Source organism: Petaurus breviceps, unplaced genomic scaffold (assembly GCF_028583685.1).
Source record: "Petaurus breviceps papuanus isolate PSGF00001 unplaced genomic scaffold, PetGlider_PUasm1.0 98, whole genome shotgun sequence".
Taxonomy (NCBI): Eukaryota; Metazoa; Chordata; class Mammalia; order Diprotodontia; family Petauridae; genus Petaurus; species Petaurus breviceps.
In genome coordinates, this window is record NW_027187460.1 from 31,013,172 (window position 1) to 31,035,299 (window position 22,128).

At 42.1% G+C, this 22,128-nt stretch overlaps 2 protein-coding genes across 3 annotated transcripts in view; one reads left to right on the forward strand and one right to left on the reverse strand.

Annotated features, from left to right (window-relative positions):
* Positions 1-3,959: 3,959 nt before the first annotated feature.
* The window catches only part of CUNH8orf76 (chromosome unknown C8orf76 homolog), a 19,866-nt gene continuing 1,697 nt past the window's right edge, over positions 3,960-22,128 (forward strand). Inside the window, exons 1-5 of the mRNA XM_069080935.1 lie at positions 3,960-4,194; positions 10,286-10,381; positions 11,224-11,367; positions 15,745-16,229; positions 17,365-17,497. Coding sequence (XP_068937036.1) covers positions 4,069-4,194; positions 10,286-10,381; positions 11,224-11,367; positions 15,745-16,229; positions 17,365-17,497 — 984 coding nt within the window. The 5' untranslated portion in view covers positions 3,960-4,068. The remainder of the gene's footprint in view (positions 4,195-10,285; positions 10,382-11,223; positions 11,368-15,744; positions 16,230-17,364; positions 17,498-22,128) is intronic.
* Positions 18,223-22,128, reverse strand: part of FAM83A (family with sequence similarity 83 member A) — a 43,192-nt gene continuing 39,286 nt past the window's right edge. Inside the window, exons 4-5 of one of the 2 annotated variants that reach the window (XM_069080933.1) lie at positions 20,406-20,459; positions 18,223-18,274 (exon numbers count right to left, since the gene is read on the reverse strand). In XM_069080933.1, coding sequence (XP_068937034.1) covers positions 18,238-18,274; positions 20,406-20,459 — 91 coding nt within the window. In that variant the 3' untranslated portion in view covers positions 18,223-18,237. Of the gene's footprint in view, positions 18,275-20,316; positions 20,460-22,128 lie in introns of those variants that run through there. The other variant, XM_069080932.1, reaches the window with a different exon arrangement.

A 22,128-nucleotide genomic window follows, 5' to 3' on the forward strand; every position in this document is an offset into this window, starting at 1 on the left:
AGCAAAGACTAGGATCATAGAAGTAATGCTCAATCTATGCCTTAGTTACCCAGTGTCACTTTGGTGAGAGGGAATCTCAGAGCCAGACCCCTGGAACATTAGTGGGCCACAAGACTGACACTCTAACCCTAGGAAAAGAATGGTGCTATCTCTTTAACCAGGAGAGGAAATCTTGGAGCTAGATCCCAGGAGCAGAACAAAAGCTCTGTCACTCTAAACCAGGGGTGGGGAACCTTCGACCTTAAGGCCACATGTGGGCCTCTAGGTCCTCAAGTGAGACCCTTTGACTGAATACAAACTTCACAGAACAAATCCCATAATAAAAGGATTTGTTCTGTAAAATTTGGAGTCAATCAAAAGGCTGCACCCAAAGACCTAGAATGCTACACCTCGAGGCCATGGGTTCCTCACCCCTGCAAACCAAGAAGGGTAGGGTCTTAGAGTGAGATGCTGGGAGCAGAACAGATTTGGAGTTCTGTAGCTCAACCCAACAACCTGACACCAGATAGGATAGGCCAGGACCATAAAAGAACAGCAGTTTGACCAGAAGCACTCAGAGTTTGACATTAATTCAAAGTCTCAATCATGGAAGAAAAGTTGGGAGAATGAGTAAACAAAACCAACAAAAAAGATCACTATTATGATCACAAATATGTAAAAGTAAAACTTCAAAGAGAGGTTCGTATACAAGAACACATTCATAGAAAGAATAAAGCAAGGGTTTTGTTTAAGTTAAAAATACAAGAGAAATGAGAGTGCTACAGGAAAGAATTAGAAAAGCAAAGAAAACTAAGGAGGAAAGACTTGGAAAGGGAGTTAATAACTTTGCACAAAAACTATAAAACATTACCAAAGTAACAGATTCCCTAAAAATTAGAATGGGCCAAATGGAAGTTAATGACTCCATGAAGCAGCAAGAAATATTAAAACAAAGTCAAAGGAATGACTGCTTTAAAGATAGAAAAAAACACAAGGTATCCGTATCAAAAACAATTGACCTGGAAAACTGATCAGGAATGGCACAATGCTAAAGTTTGGAATCAGGAAGTTGTTAGGTCATTTCAGTTGTGTCTTGACTTTTCATGGCCCCATTTGGGATTTTCTTGGCAGAGATACTGGAGAGAGAGAGTAAAGTGGTTCCTTCTCCAGCTCACTTTACAGATGAAGAAACTGAAGCAAACAGGGTTAAGTGACTTGCCCAGGATCACCCAGGTAGAATGAGTCTTCCTGACTCTAGACCCAGCATTCTCTCTACTTAGTCACCTACCTGCCCAGGAGTCAGGGGGGTCTGAGTTCAAATTCCACCTTACATAGTTACCAGCTGTATGACCCTAAGCAAGCCACTTCATAACTATTATGGGGATCAATGAGATAACATAGGTAAAATGCTCTGCAAACCTTAAAGCTTTATATAAATGTTAGTTATTATTTAAGAATCATTGGACTACCTGAAATCATAACCAAAAAGAAAAACAAACCTGCATATCATATTTCAAATAATCATAACAAAAACTCCTAAATCTCTTAGAACCAGAAAGAAAAGTAGAAATAGAAAGAATCCACTGGGTGCCTCTTAAAAGAAACTCCAAAATGAAAATACCCAGGAACATTATATACAAAATCTCTCAGAGTTTCAATATCAAAGAAAAATACTGAAAACAGTCAGAAAGAAAAAGGAACCATAGTCAGGATCACACAAGATTTAGCAGATTCAACTATAAAGGATTAAAAAAAAAGATATAGGCCTACAACCAAGAATAACTCGCCCAGCAAAATGGAGTATAATCCTATGTAGAAGAAATGGATCTCTAATGAAATAGAGGACTTTTACGAAGTCTCGATGATAAGACCAGAGTTGAGTAACAATTTTGAAATACAAACAAAGGAGTCAAGAGAAACATAAGGTAACTACAAGAGAATAGTTGGAACAGACATTATAAGGATGAATAATTTACCTTTTCAGAGAAGAATGACCCCAAGTATTCCTTCAGAACCTTGTCATCAGGGGGCATAGAAAGGATCAAATAAGAGAGATCCTGGCAGTGGTTTTGTTATGTTTTGTTCCTAAAAGAATAAAGGAGAAGGAGGGAGGGAGGGAAAGTTACAATAGAAGGAACAGGGAGAGAAGAAAAGGGGAATAATACTAGCCATGAGACCTTGGGCAAATCACTTAACCCCAATTGCTCTACCTTCCCCCCTCCAAAAAGCAAAAAAAAAGGGGGGGGGGAATAAGAAGGATAGATTTAGGAAGGATTAGTCCTAAGAAGAGATTAAAAGAAAATAAAGAAAGGAGGTGAGGAACAAAGAGGGGAAAGAGAAAAGGATGAAGAAAATAACACAATTAATGATCATAATTGTAAATGTGAGTATGAAAAACACCCAGAGAATAGAAGATAGCAGAATGTATTAGAAAGCAGAATCCAATAATGTATTTATTTACAAGAAACACTTGAAACACAAAAACTCACACAGATTAAGTGCTTAAAATAAGGAGTTGGAGCAATGAAGTAATGGGACCTGGACCCCAAAAGGAAGAAAACATGTCTTTGAAAGCAACCCAGTCCCTGAATTTTCTCATACATTTCAGTAGCCCAGATCACTGGTGCCTCTGCCCAAGGCACTTGGCCCACCCCAACCCACCTAGATTACCTAATTGGTTTACTTGACATTCCTTTCACTGTTGCACCTGGCCTACTGCTCAGTGCTTACCACTCCTTATCCCACCCAGATCTTTTCATGTCTCTTTTGTATATAAGCATCAGCACCATGATCATCAATTTTCAAGTTCACAAGGAACTTTGCCTTTTCTACTAGCTACAATAAACTATGTCACTTGATTGGAAGACAGTTTGAGTGTGTGAATTTGTTCCAGGCAACTCTACCTTGTACCCTGACATTTCAGAATTCCTAGCAACCCCAAACCTCATCAGTAGTGATTATGATCTCAGACCAGGCAACAGAAAAAGAAACAGACAATTAAAAGAGACAAACAGGAAGACTGTGTTTTATTGAAAGTTACCATAGAAAATTAATTTATTTCAGTATTTAACTAAATGGCCTGGTATCTAAATACTTAAATGAGTTACTGGGAGAAACAGTAAAATTCTAAGAGTGGGGGACTTCAATGGATCCCCTTTCAGAACTAGACAAATGTTACAAAAAAATAAACAAGAAGTTAAGAACCTGAATATAATTTTATAGGTTTCTGGTAATTACTGAATGGGAATAGAAAGGGGGTATCTTGTCTCAGCTGTTCATGACACTTTTACAAAAACTGTATTTGGGCATAAAATCCTCACAAACAAGTGCTGAAATGTCGAAATATTAAAACACCTCCTTAACTCACCACAGTACAATAAGAATTCTATTTAATAAAGGGGCATTGAAGAAAGGATTAAAAATTACTTGGAGACTAATTAATTGAGAATAAGAAGGATGAGGATTGAGAAGAGATCATTGGATCTGGCAATTAAGAAACCATTGATATTGGGGAAGGCAGTTTTGGTGCAACTGTGAGGTAGGAAGCCAGACTGAAGAGAATTTAGAAGGGAGCGGGAAAAGGGACTGGAAGATCACATAGCCTGTAAGTGTCTGGGGTACGATTTGAACTCAGGTCTTCCTGAGGTTGTGCCACCCTACCCCCCTCAACAGCTTCCTATGTGTCTGCGCTTCTCGCTGTGGAGTAGTTAAAGGTCAACCTATCTGAGACGTTTAGTAGTCCCTGACCAGTTTCATCATCTGTAAAAGGTGGGGCTTGGACTTGATGCTTTCTAATGTCACTTTCAGCTCAGGCCATCGTCAACTTAGTTAGGGCCCTTTGTTCAGTCCTCGGTCGACTACAATTCCCAGAATGAAAACGGCATGGCGCTGTATTCCTTCATTTGACTACAACTCCCAGCATGCCCAGGGGCGGCTTCTGGGAGGAAAGCAAGGCGCGAGGGCTAGCCTGGGAGGGCTAGCCTCTGCGCATGTGTGTCTCTCCTACCCCGCCCTCTTTACCTCTTCTCTTCCCTCTTCTTTCTTCCCCCCACCTCCCCCCCCCTGCGCCGGGCCGACTGACCTCGGGCCATGGAGCCGGACTCTTTATTTCCAGTCCTGGGAGGCGAGTTCGAGGACTCAGTGTTTGAGGAGTGGCCGCGGCCGCGGGAGCTCGAACCCCTGCAGGCCTACAGCGCCAAGCGCTGCGAGCCCCAGGTGAGAGACGCGGCGCCCGCGAGCCTCTGCCTCATCCGGGAACATCCCCCGTCCAGCTAGCCACCAGCACTTAGGGAGCTCCTGCTGTATGCCTGGCGCGGGGGTGGCTGGGGACGGGGTCTCGGGAAGGCGGAGATACAGGATGTGTATCACAGTGAAAGTCAAGTGATTTAAGGCTGTTCAAGAAGACCGTCAATGACGGATGAGAGGGGTTCCAAGACATGAGGAGGTGGGGAGGGAGCGCAGACGTGTGGGAGCCTGGAGCCTGTACAAAGGCGTGGAGGTGGGAGATGAAACGTCCCGCGTGAAGAAGAGCCGCTAGGCCAGTTTAACTGGATCGGAAAAGTGTGTGAAAGGGAATAGGGTGTAATAGGCCTGGAAAGACTTTTAAATGCCCAAGAGCCGAATGTGTGGTTTGTCCTGAAGGCAGTAGGGACCCAGGCAGGATTTAAGTGCTTGCTGGGTACGGAGCCTGTGCTAAGCGCTGGGAGTTCTGCTGTGGCGGAAATGCATTCCGACAATCACGGCCCTGTGTGAAATTGTGCAGTGAAACCCACGGAGCTTATGGGAAAGTGGGGCTGGAGCACGAAGTCTGTGACATCAGAAGAGCCAGTAGCCTGGTTTTAAAAGCTGGTTTACATACATGTGTGCTGGTTGGGAAGGTGGAAACCCCGGGCCTGGGAGGGGGATTGTTAGCACCAGTCCCTCTTTACTCACACCTCCTGCCTCGGAAGAGACAGTGAGCATGGCCCCTGACCCAGCAAAGACCTCGGGTTTGCCCGTGGAAGTGGTTGTAGGAACGCTGCAGCTTGTGAGTCGACAAGTCTTGGCAACAGAATTGGATATAGGTGCTGACTTCTAGGTTGTGAGCCTGGGGCACTAGGTGGGTGGAGCTGCCCAGTTTTCCGCATTCTCCAGGTTTCTTGTAGAAAAAATGGAGCAGGAGCCGACTCAAAACGAATTATGCTCAAAATCTTCCCTATATATCAGCCGATTTGGAACAAAGTCGTGTTTTCAAAACATGCCTGATAGCAGAAGTGACTGTACCAGCGAAAATAGAGCTGGTCCACCCCCTGCCCTCAGTGATCTGACATTTTAATGGCGAAAGGCAACACTGTAACAAGGAGCTGCAGAGGGGTGTGGGGGTGGGGAGAGTCCCTAAAGCTTGCTGAATGGGAAGTGGTTTGGTCAGACACCAACTTTGGGAGTATCAGTTTTGTTGCTCTGGAGGATGGGTTGGAGAAGGAAGAAGTTGGATAGAGAGACCAGTTGGGGGTTATTGCAGCAAACCAGGTGATAAGTGAGGAGTGCTTGGAGCAGCTGGTTAGTGTGTGTGGAGAGAGAATGAGGTGAGATGTTGAGCCCATAGAATCAAATTAACTAGTACCCAGTGATGTTGCAAGCTTGGGCAACTGGAAGAATAGTTGTGCCCTGGAGGGCAGTAGTCAGTATGAATTTATTGTGTCTTAAGTGCCAGGCACTGTACTAAGTGTACAAAAAGAAGCAACCCCCCCCCCCCAAACCCAGCCCCTTCCCTCAAGGAGCTCACATTCTAGTGAGGGAAACAACGAGCAAACAAAATACTTACAAACAGGATAAACAGGAAATAATTAAAAGAGGGAAGGCACTAAAATTAAGAGGACCTGGGAAAGGCTTTTTGTAGAAGATGGGATTTTAGTTGGGACTTGGAAGAAGCCAAATAAGCAAGGAAGACAGTTTTCCAGGAATGGGATAAAACCAAAGAAAATGGCCAGAGCCAAAAGAGGCTAGTTTCACTGGATCAAAAAAAAAATACCTATTGGGGAATAAGGTATAGGAAGGGGCTTTGAATTCCAGAGAATCTTGTATTTGAGTCTAGAGAGCATAGGGAGCTACTGGCGGGTATATGTGTGTGTGTGTGTGTGTGTGTGTGTGTGTGATTTATTGGACCTGAAATCACTTTAGTGACTGGATGGACAATGTTTTTGAAGGGGGAGAAATGTGAGGCAGTCAGACCCACCAGCAGCTATTACAGTAATCCAAGTGTAAGGTGATGAGGGCCAGCACCAGGGGTGGCAGTGTCAGAGGGGAGAAAGGAGCATATTCAAGAGATGTCGACAAGTCTTGGCAACAGAATTGGATACAGGTGCTGAGAAATAGCGAAGAGTCCAATTATGACTTCTAGGTTGTGAGCCTAGGGCACTAGGTGGGTGGTGGTGCCCTCTATAGTAATAGAGCAGGGAGGTGGGGGCAGGGTTTATGGACCATGATAAGTAGAGAATTAGGAAGAGGACTGGATTTACAGAGTAAGATGATAGGGCCTATTTTGGATATTATAATGAATTTGAGAGACCTAGGGGACATTCTGGTGATGTCTAATAGAGACAAGTTGGTTATTGGGAATTGAAAAGCAGGAGAGAGATGGGGGCTTAATATGTAGATTTGGGATTAATCTGAAAAAAAAATTGTCTTTGAACCCATAAGAGCTGATGAGTTCACCAAAGGAGAATGTAGAGGAAGAGATGAAGAGGGCTGCAGCCCTGGGCTACATATACCACTTGTAAAGGGAAGGACATACATGATAGTTTCATGAACGAGACTAAGAAGCATCAGTCAGACAAGTAGGAGAAACAGGCCGGGCAGTGTCACAAAAAGCCAGGGAGACTAGACTATCCAGAAGGCAGGGTTGCTGTGCATCAGAGGTCGAATTGTGGTTCAGGGGTGGGAGGTGAGGGGGGTGTGTGGAGAGGAACAGAGCAATAAAGCAGTGAGTGATGACCTCAGAGACAACAGCATCAGTCCAAGTTCTGGGGTTGAGACATGAGTGGGAGGCCCTGGAGTCGGGAGGACCTGAGTTCAAATCCAGCCTCAGACACAACACAAAAAACTAGCCATGTGACCTTGGGCAAGTCACTTAACCCCAATTACCCTACCTTCCCGCCTCCAAAAAGAAAGGAGAAAAAAAGAATTAAGGAGATTAGCTATGTTGGAAGTCCTAAAGGGAGAATATTCCCTTAAACCTCTTCCCACTTTCAGCCTCCCAGGTGACCCCAAGCCCTTCAGCAAAACTCCCCACTTATCCCACAAATATTATAGGATTATTCTATTTACAGCTAGAAGGGATCTCAGATCATCATAGAAGCTAGTGGTTTTCTTTTTGCTTTTTTTTGGAGGGGGGGAGGTAGGGCAATTGGGGTTAAGTGACTTGCCCAAGGTCACACTGCTAGTAAGTAGTAAGTATCTGAGGCCGCATTTGAACTCAGGTTCTCCTGACTCAGGGCCGGTGGTCTATTCACTTCACCACCTAGCCGCCCCTAGTGGTTTTGTAAATGTGGTCTGGGGCTCTCTCTCAGATTCCCCCAGACCTTGTTAAGGGGTCCTCAGGGTCAAAACTCTTTTCATAATAATACTGTGATATTTTAATTATAATGTTATTTAATTAACTAAATTAATAATACTATTTTAATTTCTACTACAGTAAATATTGATGGCTACAACCCATGTAAACAAAAGCTTTTTGGTGGGTTCCTCAGTTTTTAAGAGTATAAAGGGGTCTTGAGAACCACTGATCTAGGCTACCCTTTAATTTTACAGATGAGGAAATTGAGGCCCAGTAAAGGGATTTTCAGAAGGTTCATAGAACTAGGATCCCAGCCCAAATTTTACAACTTAAGATCCAGTGTTCTTTCACTGTAGTACAATGTATTGGATACATTGTGGACATGTATTTTTGAATTGTTCTCATGACATCTTAGAGATCCTTTCATCCCCTTCTATTCACTAGCACTTTCCATGTATTTTCCCCCAATAACTGTAGGTTAGGTTTTTGTTGTTCAGTGTGTGTGTGTGTGTGTGTGTGTGTGTGTGTGTGTGTGTGTATTAGAGAGAGACACTTCAGAATTTAGATGAGTCTCCATAGGTTTGTTATAGACTTCAGATTGGAAAGGTAAACAATTCTTCTATTCATACACAAGGTGTTTCAGAAGTTTGTATTTATTCTATAATTAGAAGTTAGACTGGATATTTAAGAATAATTACTGTTTGAGGGCAAACACAAAAACTGAAGAAATTTTAAGTTCATTTTCTTTTTTCTTGGCTCTAAGGTAAATTACACAATTTCTTTTCCCCTTAGAGTATAAAACTTACAGGAACCCAAGAAAGCCCTTGTTACAAAAGATTATTTGTTATTTAGAACTGCTCTGTAGAATTCAGAGTGTCTGGGCTTAACAAAGACAGATTTGATTTTCCTACAAGCAATCTGAGAAAAGTGGAAATATATTTATTATACAGAAATTCTTTGTAATGGTATTTTTCTGTGTCTATTTATGATTTCTTTTAATTTAACATCTTTAAGTTTTTTACATGCATTTATTTTATTTCACACTTCCCTCAACATTGAACTATTTAAAAAAAAATAAAACCTCCATAACATATGCATAGTCCAGTAAGACAGAATTCTCACATTGGCCATATCCAAAAGTGTGTGTCTCATGGTACATCTTACGTGTCACCTCTTTGGCAGGAGGTGGGTAAGCAGGCTTCTTCCTCCGTCCTCTGGAATTGTAGTTTGTCATGCATTTTGATCAGTCTTTCAAGTTTCAAGTCATGCAAAGTCTTTCAAGGTTGTTTTTCTTTATAATGTTGTCATCATTGTATAATATGAATGTAATGTAAAGAATTCTATTATCTTACATATAACTTAAATATAATATGAATAGAATGGAATATATTTAATTCCTATACCATAATTTGTTTAGCAGTTCTCCAGTAGTTGGGTAGACCTTAACTTCCAGTTTGGGGGCTACCTTGACTCAGATGAATTGAAAGTTTCTGCCTATGGAAATTGTCTAGACTAGGAGTAGAGGAACCTGCAACTTCAAGGCCATGTGTGGCCCTCTAAGTCCTCAAAGTATAGCCCTTTGACTGAACAAATTCAAAGGGTTGCAATTGAGGACCTAGAAGGCCACATACGGCTGAGGCTGCAAGTTTCTCACCCCTGCCTTAGGGAATAAATAGTCCTTTACATGTTCAGTTAGAAGAGCCAGCATCCTCAACACAGCTATAAGATCCAGGAGATATGAAAGTGAAGCATGATTGCCTTTCATTAGAGGGAATATCCTAGGGCTTAAGTGAATTTTAGCTCAGTAGAAATGAATAAAATATTTCAAACTTGTATTTATCAGATTTTTCTAACCCACGAGGTTTTGGTATGAGACAAGTTAGAAACAGTTCCACTCTAATTCTTATCTCTCTCCTTCCTTCAGGCTGCAGTTGTTGTTCTGTCATTCAGTTGGGTCCAACACTTAGTGACCCTGTGGACCATACTGTCCACGGGCTTTTCTTGGCAAGAACACTGGAGTGGTTTTTCGTTTCTTTCTCTAGTGGATTAAGGCAAACAGAGGTTAAGTGACTTGTTCAGGGTCACACAGCTGGTAAGCATCTGAGGCTGGATTTGAACTCAGATCTGCCTGACTCCAAGCTCAGCACTCTATGCACCATGGCACCACCTAGCAGCCTCTGTGTATCAGAGGTAGCCATATAGTAGTGGGTGGACAGTCTTAGAGTTGTGAAGAACTGAATTTAAATCCCACCTCCGACTCACATTGGTCATGTGATCTTGGCCAAGCTGCTTGATTTCTTAGTCCCCCCAGGACAGCTCTTTAAGACTTTGTATCATGCTGATCTGCATTGGTAGAAAGTTTCCTCACTGGGAGTTCCCTGTGCCAATCTCAAATCCAGTCCAAAACATCCAATTTAAATTGTCTGTATTGTTCTCCTCTGCCTCCTTGCCTTAAATTTCTGCCAGACCTGCTCCTTCCCTCTTCATCCATCCAAAAGCCACAGGCTTTCCCCTTACTGAAGATGAGTACCTGGCGAGCCTGTAGTTTTGTGCTGACTTCATTTAGCTTAGTGGCTACCAATGTATTTGCATGCTCATTTGTCTTTGACTTCAGATAAAAGCATCGTAGTAAAGTTTATTACTCCACCTAATGTTTTCTTGTGAATCTTACTCTGAAAAAGTAATTTTTTTAGTTTTATAAATTGTATTTTCTTTTAAGTGGTTGGTACAATTGATGGTTTTACTCCATAATTTGAATTTTTTGTTTTCCAGTGGTTTTATGAGGAAACAGAAAACAAGGATGAAATTGAAATACTCACCATCAAGAAATTTAGAGGAGACTTGGCGTACCGGCAACAAGAATTTCAGGTACATATCTCCTTGCAGATGAAAATCATATTACTTTATGGGGAACAACACTTTTGGAAATTTAACAGGCTTATATGTTTAAAATGTGCAAGATGTAGATTGCAGAAACAAATTTCACCTTTTATAAAGTGTTTTTGCCTATCAGTGACAGTTATCAGAATCCCAATCCTCATCTGGGTATTTCTAAGTGGTCTTAGTCTTCTGCAGCCAACTGTACATATGATTGGTTCTTCTCATTGCTGCATGACTCTCTCTGTTTACCCCAGTGTCTGTCTATATCTCACAAATGTAGGAGTGTCTCCAGCATAGATGGACATGACCTAGTGGTAAAGCACTGTCAAAAGATATAGTAGCCAAGGGGCGGCTAAGTGGCACAGTGAATAGAGCACCGGCCCTGGAGTCAGGAGGACCTGAGTTCAAATCCATCCTCAGACACTTGACACTTACTAGCCGTGTGACCTTGGGCAAGTCACTTAACACCAATTGCCCTGCCCTCCCCGCTCCAAAAAACAAAAAAAAAAAAAAAAAGATATAGCAGCCACCTTTTCCCTATGCTGACAAGGTGTTCTTTCTGGTCCCTTCTCCAATAACCATTAGAGCTGACATCCTGTATGTTTTAAGCCTTAGACTCTAGTAAATCTTTCAAACTGGGGTGTTTCCTCCTTTCTAGCTTTCAAATTCAAAGGGAGGGAGGTAGTTGTCACATGAAAATGATACCTTCCGCTTTGCTCCCTACTTACCCAGCCAGAAAACCCCAACAACATACAAACCAGCCAGCCTTTTACTAGGTTCTTTTCTGCAATGCCTTTTCTTTTTAAATTTTTAAACAAATACCTACATAGAAAGCACTTCAGGAGTACTCCAGCTGCTTTGAACTATTGTCACCTACCAACTTTGCCATGAGAAGAGATGTCCAAGAAGGACAGGCTCGGTGTTTAACTCACCTAGGAAGGCACATGGAAGCATTGGAGATTGCTGAGAAATTGGTGAGTGTTGTATGTGGTCATTTTCATGTCTTTCCTTAGTGCTGTTGTCCAGAACTGATGAGTTGGTTTCCTGAAAATGCCTCTTCTTAGTGAAATGTGCGGGTTTTGGACTGTAGAACTTTATGTTGGAGTTTGAACCCAAAATACCATAGTTTCTATGTAAATTTTTTTCTGAATAATGTTGGAAATCCTCAGTTCTCTGAAAACCTTACCTTTACAGAGCTACTTTCCTCATTAGAGGCAAACACTCCCACTAAGCAGAGCTTACTAGCTGCTTTTCCTATATTCCTAAGTAAAATTGTGTGAATGAGACAAGAAAGGCAACTCTTGACTTATACCTAATGTTAATGTTTAGTAAAAGTTTGTTGAATTTACAGTTCTATATGCATTTCTAGTTTTGTTTTTAAGACATTTGTTTTATGGCTGATTTAATACAACTTTTGGTGTATAAGTGAGAGTCTAGAGATTAAATAAATTTAACAAAATAAAATAATACTTAATATTTAATAGGTGTCCTTTTTTTTTCTTTTTCATCAGCAGTTTATGAGAAAACATTGCTATGATTTTTGGACTAGGTATCATGGCTGTGACAACTTTAACAGGTCTGAAGTTAGCATGATGTTTGCTTGCAGATTTAACCATCCTATTTCTTCATAAATAAGAAATTTTTAACCATTCCCTGGTAATGGTTTTGTGTTTTATTTTTTGTATAGGTCCTTAGCCTCTGGAGGCTGAGGAGGTTTTGGTAGTGCCTTAGAGCAAATTATTTACTTCAAAACATGGAAAACATCTGTGTCTTGAGCTTTTTAAATCTGTGTTAATTAAGGGCTAATTCTTGAGTCTGCTTTGTCCACTAAGTGACGGTCCTGTAAACTTCATCAGCCTACAGAGAAACAGGCTGCTTTGTCTTTTCCTTTTCTTTCTTTCTAACTACCCATCATTCTTATTATTCTTCAAGGCTCATACCAGAGTTTCATTACTATCCTTTACTCAGTACTTGCCCATTCCATTTTTTTTCCCCAGGCTTAGACTACCCATGGTTAGTATTTGCAGCAGACCTGGAATCTGAGAAGAGAAACAGGAGCAAGGGGCTGTTTAGGATCTTAAAGCAGGAAAGGCTCTTATGGTTGGCTGGTCTGACATGTCTTTTTGAAGATGAGGAGGGAGAATTCAAACTGAGGTCTCCTCATTGCAAGTCTGAGGTACTTCTTCCCACTGGATCACACAGCATCAAAGACAGTGTCAGATTGGTCCATGTGGGGTGGCAGCCACCTTGTAGGTAGAAGACCACTCGGAATCTCTCTGATACCCATGTCAGGAATTTCAGAGCCTTGAGGATCACTTCTCACCAGGCTCTATGCTAGGTGACAGCAGGTGGATTGGAAGGAGTACAAGATAGGACAGCAGATGCCATCCAGTTGACTGTCTTTGGTCAAACAATTTCTCTTCAATTCTTGCTTACTTATTTACTTCTACTTTTTCCCAACCATTTTATTTTTGGTACTCTTTTTACTTTTATCCCAGCATTCTCTCTTGCTCTGACAAGCTGACCTTTCCTATTTTCTGTTTCTTGTTCATCTCTTTACTATTTTTTGCAATGGTTGCAAGCCACTCCTTAATTCCTGGACTTTTAAACATTCTGTAGGGGCAGTTCAGTACCTTGATTGTTTTAATAAAGGCCATCAGGTTGTAAAATTTTGACAGTCTATCTCATGTTTATTTTCCTTTTCCAAAATGTCATTTGTTGATTTCTAGATAAGATTTACAATAAACTTAAGTTTTTGCTATTCAGCATATAATTAGATGTTTTTATACAGTGCTTAGTACCAGTGAACTTTGAAGAGTTTTAATTAGGGAGTGGGATAAGTAAGCTACTGTCAGGGAATGTTATACTTTCTCATGTATACAAATATTTGTCCAAGAAGGTGTACAGTCATTTATAAGATTACTAAGAGAACCATGAAGTATCCATATCATCTGGTGGAATATATAACCTTTCAGAGAGTAGTTTACCCAAAACTAATCAGAACTAGTCATAATTTATGCATACAGAAAGCATGGTGCTCCTGGAAGTGTGTTGAAAGGTAGAAAACATCATTCTATCTCCTTTGCCCACCCACTAACCATGGGTGTAGCCCAGGGCTCTGTCCTGGGCCTTCTTCTCTTCTCCCACTCTACTGTCTCTGTTGGTGATCTCATCATTGCTCATGGGTTCAATTAGCATAGTTATGAAAATGAATCCCAGATCTTCATCCGGATGTCCTGAAGGCCCAGTATGGCCTTTTCCCCCTCAAACCTTCCCCTCTTTATAACTTCCCTATTACTGTTGAAGGCACCACCATTCCTCCAGTCATCTAGGCTCACCACCTTATTGTCATCCTTGGTTCTTTAACTTCACTCACCCCGTATATGTTGTCAAGCCTTGTTATTTCTACCTTCACAATAGTTTCTATTAATCTCCTATATAATCTTTTATATAATCTTCTATATAATCTCCTTTTCTCTATTCACTCATTGCCCATCCTCTTAGAAACCCTGATCACTTCTCACCAGGACTATTGCAGTGGCCTTATAATTAATTGGTCTCCGAAACTTGAGATACTTCTCCACTCTAATCCTGCTTTCACCCAGCTGCTAAAGGGCAGGTATGACCTTGTCATTGCCTGTGTCTTTCCCCTTTACCTCTAGTATCCAATATCAGCTTCTCTGGCATTTGAAGCCCTTCACAGTCTGGTCCTTTTTTTTTTTTTACCTCTGTGCAGACTCTAGTCTGTCTATACTGCCCTATTCTGTCTACACTGACCTATTTACTGTTTCTTACACACAATACGCGGTCTCCCACCTCCATGCCTTTGTGCTGTCATCCCTCAAATGTTCTGCCTTCTCACTAATTATTGGCTTCCTTCATTACTAAGTTCAGCAGGAGCTCTTTCTCAGTCCCCTGTACTGTTCTCGCCTTCTGAGATTACCTTGTCAAATTTGTGTATATCTTGTATGTACATAGTTATTTATATGTAGTCTTCCATTCTCAATGCAAACTCCTTGAGGGTGGCAACCACTTTCTTTGCACCAACATCACTGAGCTCACTCAGTTCCTGGTCCATAGCGCTGTCTGACTTATCTTGTTGGGTCAGGATACTAGCATAACAGTGCCTTCCTTTATTGTACACATACTGTATATGAGGAGGGCATGACTTGAATCCAGAATAATGGATGCTTTGGCATAGGGAGCTAGTTTAAAATGATATCTTCCTATGCAGACATAATTTAGACCCCTTCAGCCTTTTACTTACCTACATGGCTTTTCTGGACCACAGACTTGCTTTTTTTTTTTTTTTAAAGCAATCGGGGTTAAGTAACTTGCTCAGGGTTACACGGCCAGTTATTTCTGGGTGTGGTGCTGAGTGTCTGAGCCCAGGATTCGATCTCCAGGTCATCCCAACACTGGAGCCGGTGCTCTTACTCGCTGTGCTACCTGGCCGCCCCAGATTTGCTTTTTAATGCACATTTTATGGATATAACAGTATGACAATGGGACCTTTAAAACCAGCTCCATTTCTAAGACCTAAGATCAGCGTAAAGGTAACTGCAGTCAGATATCCATGCCTTAATACTTAATTTTTCTTTATCTGAGAGGGAGAGGGTTTATATCCCCCCCACCCCCCCCCAGGCAGAGATGGGACTTGCTGTGGTATGAAGCAGTGGCCGCAACTTAGAAAGTCTTTCTGTTGGCTAGCTTAGGAGAGAGTTTGTGTTTTGGGGGAGGCCAAGCAGCCCTATCTCTGGCCAAGAACAATTGACCTCAATAACAGTTTCTAAGGAAGGCATTTGGATTCAATTATCATGCATCGGGAAGCACTTGGAGCTTCAGGGCTATCCTGCTTAAGAAGTGTAAGCCAAGTAGAATTTGAACTAAAATATGCTCAGATCCTCAAGGAATTAACCATTTATGTTTTAATACAACCGTGCAAAGTAACCAGTAACCCAGGGCCTGAAATTAGGCCAAGTCTGCAAGAAATCAGGCTTTCATCAGTAAGAATTAGAATAGAAATTGAAAATATAAATCCTAATTGTAATCAGCTTCTAGTCCTAAAGTTCTTCAAGCTACCAGTGCTGATGATTGCATAGCTTCTCCTGGCATTAAGACATATGGGGAAGCTGGTGAATATTATGTTGACTAGCATATATTTGTCTAAGCTTGTAGCTTTAAACAATTCTATAGGATAGTTGAAATATATGTAACTTAATTTCCCATAAGTTTTGACAAAAACTGCTCATTATTATGGATTGATGTTATTACATGGGAAAATGTGTCTCAATTTATCAAAGCTTCAAGCCTATTCTGCAATTTAATATTTTTAATCTTTTGGTTTTCAGGGGAATGGAGCCACTAACAGTGACCATTTAACTACTGTGCTCTACCTCCAGCTCACTATTTATTCAAGTCTGAAGAACATAGAGAAAACAATACTATGCCTACAGAAACTGATTTCTTTGCATCATTTTAATCCTTGGAATTGGGCTAAGCTTGCAGAGGCTTACCTGAGTCTTGGACTAGCTCTTTCAACCTCATTTACTTCATCTCAGAAAGAAAGCAGTTTTACCTCAAGTGACCAAGAACTCAAAATCCCTTTCCCATCACCAAAAAAAGATCCTTCTCTACATTTTTCCAAAACTTTGAATGGAGACTCTGGGTTTTCTATGGGAACAAGTAGTAGCTGTGTCCAGAAAAGTGAAAACTCTGTTAGTAATGTGTGGCCTATGGTACCAAAGACCCCCTTCCATCTGGCATTTCAGTCCTGGGCACCCACAGTATGGACAGGGACTCAAATGAAGGCTTGTGCCTCATTTGTCAGAGCCAGGTAAGCTAAGGATGAATGAAAAAAAAAAGGGAGGAAAATGCTGTCAGAGAAGGGCTTTTCTGTTTTGCATTAGAAGTATATACCTGTCAATTGACACATTGTGATTTTCAGGCTTTTGCTTTAGCTCTAATCAGTGCAGGGCTTCAAAAGGACATTCAGTTTAGTTTTGGGAGAAAGGGGGACAGTAAAATGACCCTCGGGTGTTATTTTGATCCATAAGAATGAAAGGATACACTGCCTAGAGAACACAGCTTGTCTTGCTCTCTGAGATAAATCTGTGAGAATTGAGAAAAGAAAACTGAATGTCAAATTTATCCCATTATACAGCTGAGGGTGGCCTTGGAAAAGCAGATGAAGGATTGTTTGTATGAGGTAGTTCTTTTTACTGTGTACTCTTTTCTTTTAAGAACACTAAACACTCATCTCTCTTGTTGTTTATATCCACAATAATGGGAATAGATGACCCTTAGCTCACTTTACAGAGGGGTCAGAGGATCCATCCCTTGGAAATTCAAACCTCTGGTCTCCTTAAAACATATAAATATAGAAGAAAAAAGATAACGAGGTACTTGTGTATTTTATGAGCAAAGAAACATTGCTTCCTAGGCTAATGTTATTATCCAAGAACATACTTAAAAAAAAAAAGGCCTAAAAGAAGTCATAAATATTAAAAAAAAAAAAAAAGACGCAATCTGAAGAACTTTATAGTATTACCTTTACAGGACCAAGCCTAAAACATTCAGAATTTCTTAGTTGATAGGGTTGGACTCTCTCCAGTCCTGGTTTCTATATTAGAAAATAAAAATACTACTTAAATTCAAAGGTTTTAATCCATGTTATTTCCAAATAGTAGTGAGGTATCATGAGGGTATTTGCTCTATTAAATAGTATCACTGATAAATGGTAGTGTATCCAGGTTAGAGGCAGTGAGTCTAAAAGGCCAGCCAGCAAAGTAAGAGAAAAAAAGCAGCTCTTGGAAGTCATTTGGATCTAACGTGTCCATCTATCCCCATGATGATGATTCCTAAGTAGTACTCAACAACAGGTTTACTCCCTAAGTGAATATAAATGAGCTCTATGTGCCGCCCCACATAGAGAACCTCTAATCTGTCTGTTGGCCCATTGTGGTTTTCAGGCTTTTGCTTCAGCTCACTCAGTCTCAGCAAACATCTTTTGCTTTAGAGAAGAATTTCAAGGCTCAGGAGGAAATTGAAGATAGACTAAAAGGATTCGACTTTGAAGAAGAAACTTTGCTGCTGATTTCCGAGGTGAGTGTCCACCTGATGTGGGGGCTGCTGCTCTGCATTGGGCTGTGAAGGGGTCTCTTTGGGAGAGACAGTACAGATGTCTCAGTCATTTCAGTTCCAGAGAGGAGCTTTCTCTTGCCAGTTTCCCTCTACTGCTCTAACCCAAACTGCAAAGTTTGCCATCAAGGTAGCTCCAGAAAAAGTCTGGGGAAATAGCATCAGAGACCATTGACCAAAGTACAGTTTGGGGACTCTGTAAATTGCACTGACTGCCCTCACTCGAAGAGCCTCAGAGCCTAGCCAGACTGACCTTGGCCTGATTCAGGCTTGTGCTTCCTTGCAGGACGGACAGATGGTAATAAGGCTTGGCTCTTTGTGCTCATGAAGCAGTGTGTTGCATTTGTAGACAGCTCTCCGTGTTAGAAACATTTTCCTTAGAGTGAATGGGAATCTGCCTCTTGTCAGCGCTGCATTATGTCCAGTCCTCCTTCACCAGTGACAGCTTACACCCAAAGTCTTCAGTACTTCTCATATCCAGTGCTTAGCTTCTCTTTTTCCTAGTGACACAGACGATTCACCCTTCTTACTTTCACTGGAGGGGCTTGAGTCACCCTTCCCCTTCCATGCCACATAACAGGCGCGCTGTGTATGCGTGTTTTGTCTTCCTTGGACAACATCCGCTAGATCAAGTGAAGGAGGCCTTCGGCTGGCTCATAACCACTCTCTTTTCCACGCTGAAGAGCCGCAGGTCCTTTGGTCAGTCACTGAGTCAGCATTTTGTAAACGCCGTATGAAGTGCTGGGGATACAAAGAGGCAAGAGACAGGCCGATGGGAGAGACAGCCCCTCCCCCTTCACAGGGGGCAGGCGGGCGGGCGGGCGCTGACAGTATGAGGGATCAGAAAGCACTCTCTGTGAGAGGCGCCAGAGAGGGAGAGGGGGGGATTGGGGTCATGGAGGAAACCCGGCAAAGGTGTGTGGAGCCTGAAGGTAGTGTCTTGTTTGAGGAGCAGCTAGTATCACTGGGTCACAAGGGAGGCAGGCAGGAATTAGTTATGAGACACTGGAAAGCCGGGCAAGGGGTGAAGTCACAAAGGATTTGGACACCAGAGGGTTTTATGTTTAATCCTGGAGGTGATAGGGAACTCCTGGAGTTTATTGAACAGAGAGATGACACGTTCAGACCTGAGCTTTAGGAAGATTAATTTGGCAGCCAAGTGGAAGATGGACTAGAGAGGGGAGAGATTTGAGACAGAGAAACCCAGGAGCAGACTTGCAGTGGCCCAGCTCAGGGATGGTGATGGCTTGTACCAGGGTGGGGGCAGTGGCAGAGCAGAGAGAGTGAGCAGCGTACAAAGCATGTTACCAAGTTGAAATGGCCAGGTCTGCAGCAGATTGGCTATGGGGGTGGTGAGAGAGGATGAAGAGTTGAGGATGGTGCTTAGGTTGTGTGGAAGAGGGCCAGTGATAGGGAAGATTGGAAGGGAGGGCAGAATTTGGGGGTAATATAAGTTTGATTCTAGACATGTTGAGTTTAAGTTGTCCAGGGATATCCTGTTCCAAGTGTCCAGTAGGCAGTTGGAAATGTATCATGGTTAAACTGGATAAATCAATTTGAAAATTATCAGCATAGAGATAATTGAACCCATGGTAGCTGTTGAGATTGCCAAGAAAAATAGTACAGAGGGAGAAGAGAAGAGAGCCCAGAAGAGCACTTGGGGGATAGCCGGAGTAACCAGCATGACTGAGGCGAAGATCCAGCAAAGGGGGCTTAGAAGGAGCGGTCAGACAGGTGGGAGGAGACCAGGAAAGAGCAGTGTTGTGAAAATCAGGGAAAAGGGGATGATCGACAGGGTCAGAGGCTGCAGAGAGATCGGTAAAGATGAGGACTGAACAAAGGCTTTAGCAATTAAGAGATCGTTGGTAATTTTGGAGAGAGCAGTTTTGTTTTAGTGATGAAGTTAGAGTGTAGGGAGTTGAGAATGAAAGGAAGGGAAGGGGAGGCATGGGCTGTAGAAGGCCTTTTCTAGGAGTTTAGCTGCATAAGGGAGGAGAGAGATGTGGTGATGGCTCCCTGGCGTACAAGTTGATTAAGTTTTCTGAGGATAGGAGAGGCAGGAGGGAAGCAGACAGGAGACAGGGAGAGACTGAAGTGAGAGAAGGGGGATGACAGAGGGCAGCCTGCTGGAGGAGTCTGGATGGAGTGGGACCACTTGTACAGAGGAAGCTCTTTGTCAGGGGAAGGGCCACCTCCTCGTGTGAGACTGGAGTGGAGGAGGAGATGGGGGCACACGGTGTCCAAGAGATGGGAGATGAGGAGGAGGGAGCAAGAGGAAGCTCCCAGCAAATGGTCGCGGGCCTTTCAGTCAATAATTAACTTATTAAAAAAATGAACATCACAGCACCTCCCTCCCAGTTGGTCTCAGTTCCTTACTCAGTAATCTTTGGATTACTTACTGGTAGATTACTGGTATGTTTTGGATAACTGGTAGAACAAGTTAAGAATCCATTTTAATAGGGGCGGCCAGGTGGCGCAGTGAATAGAGCACCAGCCCTGGAGTCAGGAGGACCTGAGTTCAAATCAGGCCTCAGACACCTAATACTTACTAGCTGTGTGACCTTGGGCAAGTCACTTAACCCCAACTGCCCTCCAAAAAAAAAAGACCCCTGATCTTGTTTAGGGGTGACTAGGTGGCGCAGTGAGTAAAGCGCCAGCCCCAGAGTCAGGAGGACCCGAATTCGGTTCTGGCCTCAGACACTTAACACCCACACACAAAAACTAGCTGTGTAACCTTGGGCAAGTTACTTAACCCCAATTGCTCTCCAAAAAAAGGCAAAAAAAAAAAAGAATCCATTTTAATGTACAATATTATCTTTTCCACATTTCTTTATCTGTATACAAAGATACCTTGAGAAACTTTGTCATGTACCTTGAATCCAGATAACAGTCTGCTGTATTTCCCTCATCAGCCAGTCTCATGATGCTGTGGAGAAAGGAAATGAGGATAATTTGGCATGACATGTTCTGATTGAACCAAGTTTCTTTCTTCCTACATTGGCCTGGGTTCCTTCCACTTCCTGTTCTCTGAAAGGTTATTCACTTCTAAAGTAAGGACACTGCTGCTCTCCAGAGAGATTGTTTAAGGAGTAAAATAAAAAGCCTTCCAGTAGCTTTTGTTTCTGCCATTTCAGTTTCCATTAAAATGGATAATTGAGTCCAGACTACAAAGAAGAGAGGCAGTATGGTATAATGGATAGAGTGATAGACTTGAAGGTAGCATGACCCAGGTTCAAGTCCTGTCTTCATATATTAGCCAGCTCTGTGACCTTGGGCAAATCACTGAATCTCTTGGAGCCCTGGTGTGCACCTCTGTGAAATGGACCTTACCTCATAGGACTGTTGTGCCACTCACAGGAAATAAATGTATGTAGAGTTATCTTGCAAACTTCAGAGTACTGTGTACAAGTCAGTTATTTCATTATTACTGGTGTTTTTATCACCCTTCCATATAGACTCCGAGGATTCCTGTCCCCAGAGCTCAGTTGTCAGCTTGCTTTTCGACAAGTGACTTCAGAAAGCTCATGAGGCATCTCCAGTTGTTATCCCCTCATGTAACTATCTCTGACTTTGTCTTCTGTCTCCAGCTGTCTGCTGGACATTCGGTGTCTCACCATCATTTTACATGTAAGAATTTTTAAAACTGACATCCTCAGGATGAGCTCTTAATCATTTTTATATCCCTGATGGTGCCTTGCACATAGTAGGTGGTCAATAAGTATTGAGTGAATGAAAGGCAAGTGGGTCTTTCTCCTGGCTTCCTTGTATCTCCTGTCACCCAAGCTGGGCACTGCAGAGTCCTCTCAGCTTCCTCCCTTACTCTGATCATCTGTATCTAGTCAGTCATTGTGGAGCTTTTCTTCTTAAGAAGGATTATCATGAATTTTTTTCAATGTCTATCTTCCCCAGACATATTTTTTCCATTTTCATGGCTTCTCTTCACTAATCTGGGTTCTCATATCTCTTACTTAGATTATAATCTAATTATAATATCCTATTTTTATATATGCATATATAAAAACATCCTATAATATATGTATTTATGTGATATAATATGCAATCTCCCTATATCCAATCTATAATTTAATCCATTCTGGAAACTGTTCCAAATGAATCTCTTTAAAATATCACTTTGGTCAAGTTACTTGCCTTTTAAAAAACTTGTATTGGCTTCTCATCATCTACAGGAACAAAGCCCCACCTGTACAGCATTCAAGGCCCGCCAAATCCAACTCTTACCTGGTTTCCTACCACTTTCCTCATACACGTCACCCACATTATACTATTCCACATATTTCCCAGATGTGCCTCATACCTTCTTCTCTGTGGCCCTTGGTTGTTGCCAGTTCCTTTGCTCAGCTGGAAGGTTTCTGGCTTCCCCTCTACCTGTCTGAAGCCAGCCTGGTCTTCAGAGTTCATTTCAAGCTCATATTCTTCATGAAACTTTCCCTGGCAACTCTAGCCCACACTAATTTCTGCTTTCCACTGTGATTTCCAGCAATAACTGTCCATGCCACTCATTTGTCATTTAACATATGCTGACTTATAGTGTGTGTGTGTGTGTGTGTGTGTGTGTGTGTGTGTGTGTGTGTGTG